Source organism: Grus americana, chromosome 2 (assembly GCF_028858705.1).
Source record: "Grus americana isolate bGruAme1 chromosome 2, bGruAme1.mat, whole genome shotgun sequence".
In the NCBI taxonomy this organism is placed as follows: Eukaryota; Metazoa; Chordata; class Aves; order Gruiformes; family Gruidae; genus Grus; species Grus americana.
Genome location: NC_072853.1, coordinates 159,833,467 through 159,850,754, shown reverse-complemented (window position 1 = coordinate 159,850,754; position 17,288 = coordinate 159,833,467). Strand labels below are relative to the sequence as shown.

The 17,288-nt window shown below is 39.5% G+C and overlaps 1 protein-coding gene across 8 annotated transcripts in view; it reads left to right on the top strand.

Annotated features, from left to right (window-relative positions):
* Positions 1-17,288, top strand: part of RBM33 (RNA binding motif protein 33) — a 104,108-nt gene that overhangs the window by 52,756 nt on the left and 34,064 nt on the right. For all 8 annotated transcript variants that reach the window (XM_054818230.1, XM_054818233.1, XM_054818235.1 and 5 more), the window contains 5 exons: positions 5,608-5,767; positions 6,632-6,963; positions 7,674-7,922; positions 8,730-9,017; positions 15,881-16,522. In XM_054818230.1, coding sequence (XP_054674205.1) covers positions 5,608-5,767; positions 6,632-6,963; positions 7,674-7,922; positions 8,730-9,017; positions 15,881-16,522 — 1,671 coding nt within the window. The remainder of the gene's footprint in view (positions 1-5,607; positions 5,768-6,631; positions 6,964-7,673; positions 7,923-8,729; positions 9,018-15,880; positions 16,523-17,288) is intronic.

Genomic DNA, 17,288 nt, shown 5'->3' with positions numbered 1-17,288 from the left:
TGTGCTTCATGAATAGATTATTGGAGATAACATCATGTAATTAACAAGAGATGCAGAAAAGTGAAAGTACAATTTGTGTAAGAATTGTATGAGAGAGAATGTTAATTTCTTAACTAGGAAGGATATTTAAAGGGATAAAAGGTAGGCAAAATAGTGCAGTTCTTTGAAAGGATTAAAGTAACCTTATCTCGTGTTCTTTCAGAAGGTGGGATTGCCTGAGTGTGTGAAAGTCATGTTCAATGAGCTATTCACAACTCTAATGAATTGTAGACACAAGTTTGCATTGCTTTTTTTTTTTCCAAAAGTGATTGATAAGGTGTAAGTTATACCTTAGCTATATTGAATAATGGAAGTTAGTAAAAGGGGAAATTGTACAACCTGCAGGCATGTGGAATTGTATAAAAATGTCAGTCGTCAGTCTGAGGTGCTTAAATTGTAGTGTGAGGGGGAGGAAGAGTGGGTACATTTTTTTTTTCTTTGTCAGAGTAAACTTCACAAAATTAAAGATTTAAGACAATAAAATACCTGTCAGCACTTCAGTGTGCCATTATCTTGTCCTTCAAAGTATTTCTAAAATGTCTGTGATTGTGGTCTCTCTTGGAAATCCACACAGAACCCTATTTCCAAGGTAATTTCCTTCTAGACCTCAGTTCTTGTATTAAAAATATATATATATATGTAAGAGTTTTCAAAGTAAAATTACATGAGGATAAATGATAGTTCCACACATTCCTTAAATGCAGGAAAAAGTACAGACCAAAAATTACTTTCTATGGTAGTTTAAGAGAAACCTTGATGTCCAGTACCTTGCTTTCAGTGTTCAGGCATTGACATGTTTTGATTTGCAGAGAAGAAAAGGAAGAATGGCCATCGCTGTGTCCCCTTGCAGCCCACAAAACCTGGTGAGAGGCCGTTCAGGAGCCCTCCAGCTCTCCAAAATGACAATTTCTGTCTCAGGTCTTTGAAATACTCATTAACGGCAGGGCTGCAGGTCCTGGTTTAGAAGGAACTATAGTGCTCAAGTGGGTGCAGTTCTGTGAAGGGATGCGTGTCGGTTGGTATGTCAGCTTCAGGTCTTGGGCCGTTTCCTGATTCTGTGCTCTTTGTGCAACTAGCTTTAAATCTAGCTAAAACCGCCATTTGAGGAGTCTTTCCTTGCAATTTGGTGCACTTTGTCTAAGCAATCGATCTGATAATGATACTAAATCAATAATAATGATACTATATAATCCAGTAATAATGAGAAGGGGAAAAGACTCCTCTAAAAAGTTACTATATGTGCTCTGCTGGGTCTTTATCATACAGATACTTGGTAGCTCAGTTTTTGTAACCATTTCTGTAGGAATGTGAACCAGCCTTGTGGGATCTTGCTGGAAATGCACATAAATATTTTGTCCTTTCCCCCTGTGTCAAGAGTTGGCCCCAATGTTGGGCTGAAATGTACAACCTTGCAGCCTTGGCTGATCATAGGAATTTGCAGTTCTCTCTCTTGTTAGATTGAAACCTGTTAACTTGAAAATAGGTTTTTTGAAGACTATGAGATTATTAAGTAGAGAAGTTTCCTAAAAAGTTTAATAATGGTGAAGTAATAGTTAAAATTATTACTTTTTTTACTGGGAGTTTTAGTTGTGTGTACTGAATAGTTGGTTGTAATTTGAAACTGTCGGGATAGTAAAACCATGAAAAATGGGAGTAACTACTGTGCATATAAAGATTTATTGTGCATCTATGTTACAATATGCTTATTTTATCAAAAATAGACCATTATGAAAACTGCCTTTTTGCACCTGCTCTTCATTAATTTTTGAAGTTAAATAGTTCTGCGTGGTCTTTCCTACAAAATACCAGAGGGCACTTGGGGGTTATTAGCAGCAAATACTTGCTGAATGTGGAGTTTAATACTAATGGTAAAATAATCCACTCCTAGTATTGTAGCTTAACTACTGTTAAGCAAGAAAAAAACAACCCCAAAACAACACCCTCAAAAACTTTAAGTAGTGGAGAACTGTTATATTAAATTGTATTATTTTTAGGGACAATTAGAATTCAGCATAAGTAAGAGTTGAAGTTGTAGTATTAGTTTATTCCTGTTAATTTTTTTTAAAAAGGTATTTCAGAATAATAGACAAGCACCTCATAACACAGAAGAACATCCACCATAGCTTACATATTTTCTTTTTTTAAAAAAAGTTTCATTTGTGTCTGGAAGTAGCAGCTCTGACTGAACCTTAGAGTTTTAGTTTCACATGTGGTGTATGAAATTAATCCACTACACAATCAAATTCCTGTTGGAATTGTCCTGAAAGCTTTTTCAGAAGAAAAATCTCAGCAATGTAAAATCTGAAAATACAAACTTCCCGCCACCTGTGTTACTCTAATTTTGGTGCAAGGTTTCATTTCACTCTTTAGGCATAGTAGAAGCAAAGCTATTTAGGAAAAAAGTGAAATTCAGTCTTCTTAATGGATGTTGGAAGAAGAGAATCAATCTAATTTTTTTTTTTTAGAAGCAAATATTGGTAATTTGTTTTTTGGCAAATAACAAATGTCTTTGCAATTAATTTTGCGTGATTGGCCTTTGGTTATCAGCCAAGAAATGTGATCAGTCATATTTTAGTAGTTCTTCAAAATGTCATATACATAAAGTTAAAATCTGTTCAATGATCAAATAAGTACGTATTTCTTAGTGATACTCAATTATCTGCATAGCATGCAGCTTTAGTGTGGTGTGGTTTATATCAGCCGTACTTGTGTAGTTTGACCATTTTTGAAAGTTTTCAGTTTCAAAGAGCCCAACCCTCTGTTCCATTGTGCTTGGAGTCAGGGAGCTGGGAAGCTGGATCTGTGCTGAAATTAGGAACCACTGGGTGGAGTGAAAGACATGGTGGGGATGAGAGAATGTCTGAAGAGCAAGCAGGGCCAGGAGAACAGTAAGATTAATTGGGCAAAGAATTAATATTGAGGAAGATGCTTGAGACTGGGTTACAAATTTGGTGGGGTAGAAGTGGAGAAACCTGCTTATTTTGTAGCCTAAACCTGTATTTTGTAGCCTAGCCCTAAAACGGAAGTTTGGGAGTGAGGGGAGAGACTGATATGGATCTGTTAGCTAGACCAGGGCAAAATACGTTGAGTTTGGAAGAAGCAGGTAGAGTAGGGTTTGGTGCCTAGAAACAAGCTTAGCCACATCATTACTGCTGCCAGTTCTTCACCTTGGGTGGCAAATATGTGATACTTCCAGGCTTCAGTAAATTTCCACATAATTTGTTTTTCTGTTGGCTTTTGTAGTAATAACTAAGATATATGTAAGCATATATTGTGTCTGGAGAAAAATTCTGAGAGAATTTCAGAGCTTGCAAGTCAAGCTCTCCAAAATTAGTAAAAAGCAGGTTGTCAAGATCTCTTTCTCTCCCAAGGTGTGATATGCTCATGTGACTATGTGCTGTAAATAAGATGCAAGATAAAAACCATCTTCTGTGAAACTGTCCTGATGAACTGGTTTCTCCCCTGCCTCCATCGCAATGACCTTATGCATCATACAGTGATAAACTAATGACTGAATGGCTAAATATCAGTTGGTTTGCTGGGTCCTCCCTCGAGGCCGTGCGGCTTGCGGAAGCACTGTGTGTTCCCCAGGGTGACCGATGGCTCTAAAAGCGATGCTTTGAAATACCCTTTTATCACCAAGGCTTCCAAGACAAGGGAATGCATTTAACCTTAGTTTGAAAGTACCTCTGGCAGCTCCTACGTGCAGTGATGGTAGAGGTGCGTTTTGGGAGTGAAGGGTCAGTATCCTCAAGGTTTGTGTTCAGTTGCTCTTTTGGCAGGCAGCCAGTGCTGTCCTGCTCAATGCAAGGGAAGGGCAATGCAGTTGAACAGCCTCATTCAGCTAAACCTGAACGGATTTTGATGGGACAAATAAATGCCACTTTCTCCATCCGAAATTGCTCCCTCTTCCTCCAGCTGCTGCTGTTTGCAGATGGCCTGTGAAATTCAAAGGCGTTAGTGTCTTCTGAGGTGGCAAGAGTGTTTTGTATTGGTAACTGTTCACTTGCAGAAGTGTCGCAGCTCCTCCTACAAACAGTATGTATGTTATGAGGACTGTCACGCTCGAGTGTAATATAATGTCTTTCCACTAAATGAAATGCCCACAGGAGACTGGCTGACTAGGAGCACTGGCAACGGGATGCAGACCCTTTAATCTGTAGGAATGGTAAATGTTTACAGTTGATGGCTGTATAATGGCATAAAATAAGTAATCACAGTCTTGCTTCCAAATGAGAGGTCTTAGTATCTCATATATCCCCATTTAGGTGTTTTCAAGAAGGCCATAGTTCTAATAATGGCTGTGATCCTCAGTGCCTCTCATCTACTTGTTTGGACCTTGCTGATCCCAGTTGTAGCCTGCTGGTAGAAGGGTGTGAAGCAGCTTTGTCTTGTGCTATTTCGATAGCGAGTAGACTTTGGTTTCCAGGGCAAATGCCTGGTTTTGCTGTGTGAGAAATTCTTTAGCTAAAATGCTGATAGTTGTGCAACACAGATGGGATGGAGTGAGGCTGTGCATACTGTTGGTGAGAGCAGCTCAATGGATAATTGAAATGTGACTGCAACTTAGTGGTTTCGTGCTTTGCTGATGACCATCGTTCAGTCTAGCAGGGAGTGTTTGGTCTGAAATCTGTTTTGAAAAAGCTTCTTTTCAGCAATGGCAAATTTTAAGCTTTAAGATGAGCACCAGATGTAGACAGAACAGATGCCATCACTAATTTCAGAATTTGTATGAAGAGGAAAACAATGTTTTTAGATTATTTTTATTACTTATTTGATTTGCTCATAATAAATGTTTGTGAATATAATGATTTATATGAGACATAGCTTTTTCCAGTTATCAGAGGTTGCAACATATTTTGTCAACTTCTGATATAAAAGAAAAATGATAATAGTGTGAATTACTCAATTAAGTGTGGCTTCTGCAAAGCTCTGCTTTTGGATTAACATCCTGCTTTCTGCAGTATGTAAAGGCTCACTTTACATTTAAAAAAAACTTACTGGAGGAAAGATAATTTTGCACTCATCTTCAGATGCTAAGTTGTGAATAGACAGAAGTGTTACTCTCCTGTTACTTCTTTTGAAAGATGATTTCTTTAATTTTCTGGATGCCATAAATTGTCTTTCACCACCACCCACCACTCCTGCCTTTTATAAGTAAAGCTGCTTCACTTCTGTAGCTTATGTTGTACTGAATTGATGGCAAAGAATAGCACGGTTTAAGAAGATAAATGTCAGGAATGTCTCCTAAAGTAGACATTCAGATTTTTTTGGATTAATGGGAAAGAAGGTCAATAATTGCATGGATTTCAATAAGCTTGAGAAGAAATGGCATTCCTGTGGTGCTAGTGATTATTAAAACATTGTGAATTCATTTCAGGATACTGTACTCAGGTTTAATATATCTTCCATTATAAAAGAATGACTCAGTAAGGGCTGCCAGTTTCTACAGATGATAGGAAATAATTCATAAAGCAATTGTATTTTTAAGAGGAAAAAAAAGTTATAGCAGGCAATAGCTAAATTCCTGGATGGTAGTCTTAATCTTAGTTCTGCCTTATTAAATAGGGCCCTCCAGACTTTCAGCAGCATACACCTGGACCAGTTCCTACCAACTTCTCGCAAGCCCCAAGGCTGCCAATCCAGGACCAGTGGAGAGGGCCGCCGCCACCACCACCACCACTCCCTCCTCCACCTCCTCAGGAAAGAGATCCTTTCTTCATAGCAGGTAAGCGTTTTCATCTCCATTAATATAGAAAATCCACTTTTTGTAAAGTGGCTATACAGTCTAAGTGTGTATCATCTGACATGAAGTGTTTGGAAGAGGCTGAAGACCAGAAGATCCTGTTTGATGTAGCCAGTCCATTACACCCCAAAAGTTCTGGTAGTCTGGTATCTTTTTCCTTCCTTGGTGTAATCTTGTGTCTCCATCTGTAACTATCATCAACCTGTGTATATATGCAAGTACAAAATAAAATTGGTATCTAAGTGATGCAATAAAATTGTAATTTTTTTTATTTTATATGACTAGTACTCTCCGTCCACTTTGGTTTCAATTAGTAACTCTTGAAACCATCTGGACTATGTGTGTACTGTAAGAAATCTGTTAGGGTTAGCTGAAATGATACAGCGTAGCAAACAAAATAGGTATTGTGTCTGTATGTATATATAGATGTATGTATACATAATTATGTATATATAGAGTATGTGTTGTAGACATTTTACACGATATGTTAAAATTTGCTAAATATCTGATCAGCAAACTGTGTCAATGTTTTGTGAGTTCTTGTGTGGTTTACACTCTAATCCCTGGAATCCTTCACTGATTTTACTGGAGTAGAACTTGTAAAAGGTATTCCTAATTCCAGCGCATTACCAGTTATGCTGGTCCTTCAAGCATCAATTCCTTTTATGCAGAGATGGCAGAAGCAAGAGAAGTGTAACCTTGAGGGTAGTTCTTAAAGTATCTCATACAATTTTGCTTTCTACAAATTTCAGCTTACTTTTCTAAACCAAAACAGAGCTTTGTGGTTTGAAAGTGTGTTTGTGTCCCAAGGAGGCTGTCATTTAATTACTTACCTGATTCTCACAGATCCAAGGTTTCCAAGCCATCACTTGTTTGAGCAGCGGAGCCCTCCACCACCGCCACCTCCCCCGCTTCTTAATAGCGCGCACCCCGTCCCTACCCAAAATCCGATGCCGTTCAGCCAGCCCGGCCCAGCCTTTAATCAGCAGGGACAACAACCGGTGTTTCCCAGAGAGCGGCCGGTACGGCCCAACATGCAGCCTCAAGGTCCTGTGGGGATTCTCCACTTCAACCAGCCGGGTTCAGCAAATCCGCGACCGTTCATCCCTCCGAGGCAGCAGTTCCTGCAGGCCCCCGGCCAGCCCTTCCTCGCCGCGCACACACAGCCCAGCATGCAGGTACGGGGCTACGGCAGGATTAGAGTTATTTGAGATCAGAGGTATGAGGCAGATTGTTGTGCCTGAAAAAGCGATGAATTTTCTGCACTAATGTATTTTTAACAGCGAGCCTGCAGCCCGGCCCTGGCTCCTTAAGTTGCTTTAGGCTCTGCAGAGGTCGGGAGAGCGGCCCCGGCGGGGTCAGCGGCAGGGCGGGAGCGCCCTCTGCCGCCCAGCTGCGGAGCCCGGCAGGGAGCCGGGGCCCTCCCGCCCACCGGGAGGAAGCTGAATCGCAGCTCGAAGCGGGTAAAAATGTTTTGGGGATGTGACGGGCCCTGCATGTTCTGTGGGTTTTGTGCGGGAGCTTTCCCTGGTGTCCGTGTTTTGAACGTGGGGAAATCCTGAAGTCTCGTGATGTTGGGAGGGGGAAAAAAAAAAAAGGGAAAAAACCCACTAAAACCTAAACAGTTTAGACATTTAAAACATTAGAAAAAAGGGTAGAGGGCAGGAATGTTTGCATTTGTCTTTTTCCAGTTCAGCTGTTGACTTAGTTTTAAGTGTAGAACTACCTTGCACAGCTTCTTTTAGTCTGTTTTCTACTCAATGCATTCTTGGTTTAGCCTGGTCCATAGCTGCTTACAGATGTTTTGAGGACTTGGGAGGCTGGAGCTACTTTTCAGGAGTTTATTACCTTGAAATTAAAACCAAATAATCTTTCTCTTCCTGTGAAGGGTCCCTTGCATCCTCCATTACAGCCTCAGCCACAACCTCAGCCTCAGCAGCACCATCACCAGCAGCAGCAGCAGCACCATCACCAGCAGCAGCAGCAGCAACACCATCATCATCTCCAAGGGCCACCACAGCCCTTGATGCCCATGAACCAGCCACAGTTCAGGCCTCATATGCAGGCCACGCAGCAGCAGCCAAATAATAACAGGATGCAGTGTCAGCCACGACAGGGTCCAATGAAGCCAAGGCATGTAAGTACCACATACATCAGTGATGCCTTTGCGTAGTTGTGTATGGGTAACAGGCACATAAGCGCAGGTTTCAAAGCTCATCAGCGTGGTTTTTCAGTCCCACTTATTCTGTCCTGCTCTGTCACCTTCTTTCACCATTTCTTGCTTTGATCATTTTATAACCTGCATCCAAAAATAGCATGTGTGTCTTTCACTTTTTCTCCTCCAGTCTTCAGTGTTTTTCTTGATCTGTGGCCAATAAAAGATGATGCAGTTGCCCAAGAACTGACAATAAAGGGTTTTTGGAGGATAGGTTTGCTTTGTAAGATTTTAAACTGCTGGTAGCCTGTGATTGTGTGGGAGCCCAGTTCTCTGACACTCTTTCACTTTGAAGACCTCTCAGTACCACTGCTAATAACCTTTCTGGTTCAGATAGTGCTGCTCACGTCTTGTGAGTTTGCTGCAGTGCAGCATGTTCTGTTACTTAGTAGGTTGGGGTAGTACAACAGTCTGAAGCAGTGCTCAAGACAACATGACTGCAGTTCAGAATAATGGCTTTGATTAGGAAAATAAATCACACAGCGAAGCCAATTTCTCAGAAAGATGCTAAACAAGTGAGATTCAGTTTTGCTTTTAATTAAAGAAAAATAAAACCATTGTTAAAATGTCCTCATTTTTATAATTTTTCTTTTTGCATTGAAAATATTGTGCTTCTTTGAAGAGCGTTTTTTCCCAAACTTAACTAGGTCATGAAAATGTGAAACAGGAAACACTTTAGTCTGGTTTGTCATGAAAAAGTCTGCAGTTTTTTCATTTTCTGTTTTTCAGAATACACCATCACAAAATATTGTCAAGCGTCCAAATCAGCAGCTACAGTCAACTGCTCCAAGAAATAGTAACTTGCGTGAGTTGCCAATAGCACCATCACATGCTATGGAAATGAGCAACAACAGGCGAACCTCCACCCCAGCAGCTCAGGTCAAACCCATTACCAGCACGATGTCTGCCACCAAGTCTGTAGCTGGTGTTGGAAACGCACAAGGACGGCCTGAGATGAAAGCTAAAGCAATCACGCCAGTGGGCCAAGCAAAATCAGAAGTAAAATCTGAACCAGAGGTAAGGCTTTTTTTAAAGAAAAAAAAAAAAAAAACAAAAAAAACCCCAACAAAACAAAAACAAAACCCAAACAACCCCAACCACCCAAACCAACAACAAACAAAAAACTCTCACCTTTTAAAAACTTTTCTAGTCTTACTTATGAACTGTAAGCATGCTTAATGTATTATTCACCCAATATTTTTGGTGCCACTAGAGGCCTCCCTTCTGAGTTGCACTTTCCTCTTTAATGTGATAGCAAAACCAGTCTCCACTAACAAAAAAGAGTCTGGAAGGTTGGCAGGGCTGCGGTGAATCTGTTTTGCAGGAGGAGGGGTCATTTCTACTATGAAAAGGCAGAGGTTAAGTAAAGGTCATCAATGATACAAGCCTCTGAAATACCCATTGTGCCCATTTTTATCTTCTAGGATTATATCATCCTTTTTCTCAGGTAATATCATTCTTTTAAGTCAGAAAGCTTCTTCTCTTCCATTTCCTATGGTGGTGTATGGCTCAAAAAAAAAAAAAAAAGAAAAAGGACTATTTGGGGAGTTATCTTCGTCATGCTCTTTTCCTTTAGGCTGCCCAGTCTCCTCTAGGATCTTGAGCACTCATGCGGGAGGTTGCAATTGTATTGTCCATGGACCTTCTTGCTCTTGAAGAAGGAAATCTCTCTCTTATGAAATCTTTTGGCATAAGGGAAAATAGGAGATGCTCTCAAGTTTTCAGTTTTGGGGAAAAAGATGGTGTTTTCTCTGCTAGTACTCTCCACAATCAAAAAGTGAGATGCCAGTGTTTTGGGCTCTGCTAGGTTGTGCAGTGTGAACAGATGACCATTTTCCTGCACAGACTCTCCTGAAAGCTAAAGAAGACTCACTCTCCGTGAGCACTGTTAGAGAGAGTGGGTAGGATTGCGCTATAGTACTGTTAATTCTAAACATCAGGAGGTGCCAGAGGAATGTGATGGCTAAATACACTCTTTAAAATTTCTGAGTGTCAGGTTATTCTGGGTAGAACTGTAAGTCTTGATAGTTTAGTTGACCATGAATCTTGTCTCAAGGACCAGGTTTTCTTCAACAACTGTTGGAAAGCTTTAGTTGTGATAATACAGTCTTCCCTTTAAGCTGCTTGTGATTAGCCTTTCATCTTGTTCTTGAATTAGGGATGGTCATAACTAATTTTCACAAATGAGGCACAAAAAAACCCCATAGCTAGCAGTGTTTGACCTCCTGTGCACTTGCTCTGCAACGGGAATATAAAAAAAATAATCCTTATTTCAGGTTTTCAGCTTTTAATTTTGATCTTTTCTGAAAAAAAAAGTAATCTTAAGTAATCTTCCCCTCAATTCAGTCTCTTGGAATAATCCAAGTCACAGAAAATGCAGTCAGTGCCTCTTAGAGAAGTCTTTCAGGCCATTAGTAAAGGTAAGTTTTGAAGAGCTGTGCAAAGGCCTCCCCGTCTAAATTATCTTGTAGTTCTTTCATAGTTTAGTTATGTGAAACTTAAGGCATTAGTTCTGAAATATCTCTAGCAGTGTTTGGAAAAATGAACGAGTGTTTTTTCACTCCTCTTAATTTAAAAAAGCAAAACAATAACAAAGCAGTCATCTCGTTCTCTCCATTTTAATTTTTAAACGTATCCTAACCTTTCATTCTAAGACTAATCAATCTTACTCATGTGAATTCTTGGATTTACAAATAAAGCTTTCTTTTTATTTCTATGTCAAAGCTATCTTTGAAAACAGTTTGATACCTGTTACATGTAAGTTTTTGGAAAACAGGATAAAAAAAAAAAAATTGCCTTGCAAAATTGTCTCCTAGTGTTTCCTATTATTAACCATAAAAGTAAAGCCTTTGTAGATGATACACTTGACAGATACTAGAAGAGTGTGTGAATGTGTGCGCACAGAACCCTTCTCCTTTCAAAATGAACTTGAAATAGAGCCTTGTGCTGTAAGCAAGGGTATAGTAGCTGTGGTTCCCTTTCAGCTGTGCCACTGCAATACTGCTGTTCACTGATGCCGCTTCGTCTCACTTCTGCAGACAGCATTACTGCACTAGTAAAGTTCGTTACCAAGCATTTAATCATATTCTTCACTATTGTTGTAGGTTATTACATTTCTCTCTTTAGGCAGATTGTAATGTTTTTCAGTCTTTTTTGTGTGTTTTTCTTGTAAATAGCTAACTTTGTCCTGTTCTTTTGCTTTCTGCGAAGATGAGAAAGAGTTAAGTTCTGTCATCTTTTCTAGCTGTTTTGCTCATAACTGATTTGGGCAGGTTATTTTGCAAGTGTCTTCAACTGGAAAATTATTAAGAATTTTCTTTGCATCCTTCTTTCTGAAGAGTCAGTGGCCATACTTATGAATGGCCTGTCATTCAGGAAGCACCAAAAAAATAGCAATATTGGCTGTTAAAGGTTTTGCTAACCTTCAAAGGTTTGCAACCTGAGTGATTAGAAGATTAAAAAATGTATTTCTACTTTACTAATGGTATGCTTGTGTTCCCGTTCCTCTGAGGCTTCAGAATACTGACTTTAAATGTCTTTGTTTAAAATAGCTGTTACTCGCCAAGATTTAAACTTGCATATCCTCAGTCTGAAAAATCATTTTGTCAATGAAATTGGGAAGTATGGGGGGGTGACTGTGGGTCTAATTCTGCTCATGTCAAGGTCAGTTTAGGATAAGAGGAATGAAGGCATTATTAAACATTTTTTAGTTTAAAGAAGGAGGGGAATCACAGAATGGTTTGGGTTGGAAGGGACGTCAAAGACCATCTAGTTCCAACCCCCTGCCATGGGCAGGGACACCCTCCTCGAGACCAGGTTGCCCAAAACCCCATCCAACCTGGCCTTGAATGCTTCCAGAGATGGGGCATCTACAGCTTCTCTGGGCAACCTGTGCCAGTGCCTCATCATCCTCATAGTGAAGAATTTCTTCCTAATATCTAGTCTGAATCTCCCCTCTTTCAGCTTAAACCCATTCCCCCTTGTCCTGTCACTCCATGCCGTTGTAAACAGTCCCTCTCCAGCTTTCCTGTAGGCCACTTTAGGTACTGGAAGGCTGCTATAAGGTCTGCCTGGAGCCTTCTCTTATGCTGCTCTTCAGTTAGACTCAGAAAAGCAGTCTGTAAATTTTTTTTTTTTTTTTTTGGCACTTTCCGTCAAAGCCTATTTAGACCTTAAAGCAGAAGAAAACCTATAGCTAAGGCTTGGTCTTCCCTTCAAGCTGCAATGAAATACGTTGTGTTCAAGAACTGTTCAAAGACAGATGAGAATCTCCACTTCAAAAACAAACAAAACCAAACCACCCCAAAACCCCTAAACAACAACAAAAAACTAACAAAAACAACCCACCACAAAACCCAACCAAAAAAATACCCTCCATAAAACCAAGGGAAATGCTTCACATCTCTGGCCTTGTACTCTGTAGCCTCCTGTAAAAGATCATGTCTTCATGCGGTAGTTTTCTACAGAAAAAGGTGAAGTGTCAAGAGTTTATCTAGGAAAAAGGCTGCTTCAGGTTCTGCTTCTTGACTTACAGATAATATTGCTTTTGGCAGGAAGCTTCCAAACACAAGCTGTGAACTTTATGACATCTTTGAAGGATGTTTACTTTCTTGCAGTTGCTGGGGGTTTTTTGGGGGTTTTGTTGTTTTGGTTTTTGGTGGGTTTTTTTGGCAGTGCTACTGCTTGTTGGAAAAATCTGTACTGGGCTTATTAAACTAATGGGATGAAAATCATTAGTAATAGGCATGGCATACTGTTTCCATCTTGACCCGATATGCTGGCTTGCCTGTTCATATGATGAAGCTCCTTATTACACAGCATCGGTTATTTATATATACTACAGGTCTTCTTTATATATACACACGCTTTCTGTATAGTATATATAAGGTGCTCTTAAAGCTAAGCAACAGAGGATTTAACTGCCCTTGTTTTCAACCTAGTGAGGACTTTGCCCATTCTGAATCTGTACTGTTGGGTCATTGCAGAACTAATTGCAATTAAACCTGACTCCTAATTCAAATATTTTGTTAATGATCACAGGGTCTTCATATTGTTTGGCCTTACTCTAGCTGCAAGGGTATTTTACTGAGAACTTAACAGTAGTAGCAACTTGCTTATGAAGATGAGAGATTTAGGTCTACCTATAGCCCATTAAAGGGCTGATCTGCAGTTGCCATAAACTCAGAGCTCTTGGCCCTTCATTTCAAAGCTTACCCTTTAAAAAGGAATTGATTTCATAGGATCTGTACTGATTTCCTACGTATTGAGTTGAGTTCCTGAAAGGAAAAATTCAGATTATATTTGAGATCAAGTTACCTGAAGGTTATACTAAGCATTCATCTAACTTCATATGTGTTGGTAATATAGTTTGTCAGCTGTTTTCTGTGTTTAATGCTAGTGTAGTTAAAATCACTGTATCTGTCCATACTGCATGGACATATTGGTCAGAGTCCCTCAGGGTGTTCATTCCTTGTCTGCTGGCAAGATTCATTTTAAGAGTGCCACAAAGCACACATCTCTCTGCTGCTATATGTAACCTTTGAGTTAGTGTTTTGTACTTACTAGATTGTGACCTACATCTTCCAAGGCCTTCAGAACTAGTTAGATGATAATATGAGCAGACAGGTCCCTGATAATAGACAGCTGATAGAAGAGCTGGTCTCATGCAGATTCTTGCTGGTATTGACATCCTCAATTGAACATTAAAAAAAAAAAAAAATACAGCGCTGCCTCTAAAGGTAGATTTGGTACTGGCTCACTGGCAGTACATCAAACCTGTTTAGGTAAAATGTAGAATATTCTGATCTAAAACAAAGCAAGTGAATAAACTAATTCATTGTTAAGTGGAAGAGGTTTTGTGTTTGGACAGTGTCAGTAATTGAGATATCTATTGTCTCTAAAAGTGACTGAAAATTTTATTCATTGCATCAGGATCTACATAACGGAACATCCTCCTCCTGTCTGGAGCTTATCTGTATTTTGTCATCCTATGCAAAGCATACTTAAGGCTCTCACCCTGTTGCTGTGTTTTGTAAGGGCCTTGTTCTTTTTTTTTACTACAATCCAGTATCTCCAGTTTTCAATTTAACATGAAATATTTGAGTTTCCTATTACTGTCCATTTTACTTTGTAGAAGTACGTTCCTGTTACCACCTATCAATGAAGACCTGTAATCTAGTCGTTACAGTGATTAGCTATTAATCACCACCATTGTAGTCTAAAAAGTGTAGAGAAAGATCAGAACCCTTCAGTATATGAAGCATTCTCCTAAAAAGGACAGTGTTAGACCTCATCTCAGAACTATAGCCCATATTAAAAAAAAAAAATTAGAAATCCAGTTTTGTTGAAGTCTTATTTTAGCCATTGATTAGGCTGGAATTCTAGTGTGAGACATGCAGCTATTTCTTGGTCACTGTGGGAATAATCAGTATCAGTAGGTGCTCAGGGAAGAAGCAGTCATATCTGAAGGAAACAAGTATTCAGGTTTTGTGCATCTGGATTGTACAAGTACAAATACTGCTCTACTGGGCTCCCCCCCCCCCTTTTTTTTTTCCTTTCTGTAAACCAACTTTATAGTTGGATCTGTTCTGCTCTTTTTTCCTTGGGTAAGGGGGGATTCTGGGATGTGCCAGGGATAAAAACGGTTGGAGTTTAAAAAAAAAAAAAAAATTGTTGCACACTTGGGTTCTATACGTGCAAAAAATGGCATTTCTGTTTACAAGAGCTTGCACTCAGTTACTGCAAGGTAAATAATGTCATCACGGATCCCCAGTATTTGAGAAAAGTTTTAGCATTCTTTATGCTGTAATTTATCAAAATGCAAAGTATTGTTACTTTGAGAGCCTGTTTTTGTTAGGGGTGATTAATACATCACGAGTGGAATGTTATGCTCATTACCATCTGTAAACAGTTTCTACAAGTCTCTAATATTTGAAACAGTTGAAAATAAAAAAATAATAGAATGAAAAAGTATGCTTTGTAGTTTTGAAAACACACCTATGATTGTATCGCAAGAGCAATTTGATTGCTTTTCTAGGGTGATGAGAATCTACATTTCCTTGACTTTTGCCCATTTCATACAGCTTTTCATAAGAACCCACTGTGCCAAAGTTGAAGAATCTTTAGAAAGGTTATTTGATGGTGTGTAATACTTTCAGAAGGGCCAAGGCTGGAATATTAAAAGCATTCTCTATATACCATTAATATTCCAACACTGCATTTGGCAACATTTTGATTCTGAAGAGAGTGCACGAGTTCAAGGTCAGAGAGATTGACTTGTGCTGTTCATTATAACCAATTATTGTGTGACAAATGAGTTTGAGATCAGGCTGAAAATTCTGAGAGAAAAATCAATAGTTCTAATCAGGGCCTTTCAGGTCATTTACCACCCTACCTTTTGTTACTTTGTCAGAAAAGAGCAAGATAAAACCTGTGTGACAGTGGGTTGCCTCCGTATTGTTACTTTTCATTTGAAACATATTTTGATATCTTGAATTATATTAATAGTTTAATTGGTTTTAGAAACTTCTAAATGAGTTCCAATTTGTAAAACTTTGGGGTTTTTTTGGGTTTTTTTAGTATTCTGATAAGATTTCTCAACTGGTATTAAAGCTGTCTTTCTTTTTTTTTTTCCCTCTTCCTGTCTAGGAAGTAGCATATCTAAGTCCTAAAACAGATTTGAGCTGTTTGTAATGAATAGCAAATAAACCTTACCAGCAGTTATACTTCACTAATACCCTTAGTTTGATATCAGAGATAATTTAAAAAGCTCTTCAGAGAGTTACAGCTTCATGACATCTGAAACCACAATTTAATGTTGTTTTGACCAAGTTGGTCATTTGTTGAGAATTTCATAAACTCATTTGTATTTTCCTTTGTAGTATCCAGATGAGGATGAAGAAACTAGATTGTATCGTTTGAAGATAGAAGAGCAGAAACGTCTGAGAGAAGAAATCCTGAAACAAAAGGAGCTGAGACGACAGCAGCAGGCTGGCGCTAGGAAGAGAGAATTGCTTGAAAGACTTGCACAGCAGCAGCAGCAACAGCAACCTTCTACGCAACAGTCCTACATGCAGCAGGACGACGACTCCTCTGAGTTCCCCACCAACGGCAGCCCTTACATACCCCACTCTGGCTTACAGACCAGGCAAAATGTGAAAAACAGACTCCTTGTTAAAAAGCAAGATATGGTATTTCCAAATATCCAACCCAAACCCACAGATTTCCCCCAAGTCGGCACAAATATGCAGTATCAAGGACAGCAGCTGAAGCCAGTGAAGCAGCTGAGGCAGACTAGGACAGTACCTCCGAGTCAGCCTCAGGCGCCGCAGAAAGTCTTACAGACGAAACCTGCTGCAGCATCGCTGCCCACGACACAGACTGCTCGAGTGGCTTCGGTACAAGCAAGGCCCCAGGAACTGAAACCTGGCGTGAAAAGGACTGTCATGCAGCGGACAAACAGTGGTAGTGGAGATGGGCCCCATGTCGGCAGCAAAGTCAGGGTGATTAAGTTGTCAGGAGGGGTAAGTTTTCAAGGCTCATCTCGTGTGTGTGTGTTGTCATGGTTTGTTTTTGTGTGTTTCATTCTGTGTAATCCCAAAATAAAAAATGGGCCTAAACTGACAAGGGAAGTAGCAGGTTTAGCAGACCTAATAGTCAATATTTTATATTTTCAGAACTATAAGTTATTAGTGGTTATTCAGAAATTAATGTTTCCTGTAACGCTTTACTGCCAGGCTGTTATCACTGAAATCACGTTGAAATAATACTTCTTTCTTTTAAGTTGTAACTTGAGTCTGAAGGACTCCTCAACTCAGCTGCCTTATTTTGCTTAAGGTTGATAGACCTGGTAATTGGTCTAAGGAAAGGATTTGGATGGCTCTTTTCAAGGCTTGGTTACAAAGTTAGGCTCTGCTTATTTGGTAGTTGAAGCCAGCAAATTTAGTTTTATGCAGATGCTGGTGCTAGTGTGGTTTCTGTACTCAAGGGAAGATTGTTTTTATTTTCTTGGGAAGTGTGTTGTGAAACTAATTTAAGCAGTATATTGGAGGGGGATGTTTTCTGTTAGAGGCTGGGTTTAAAATGTTACCATTTCACTCCTGCATCTAAATGAGTTTTCCTTATCTTTTGATGAGGGGTCTATTATCTGCAGAGTGTCCCTTGAGTACCGGTGTTGTGGAGGACTCACAATGCTGTGTGATGGCAGTGTGCATATGTAAGATCTGGGGCTTTGGTTAGAAGGTATCTCGACCAAATTTCTTCTGTCTTAATGAAAAGACAAGTTAATTT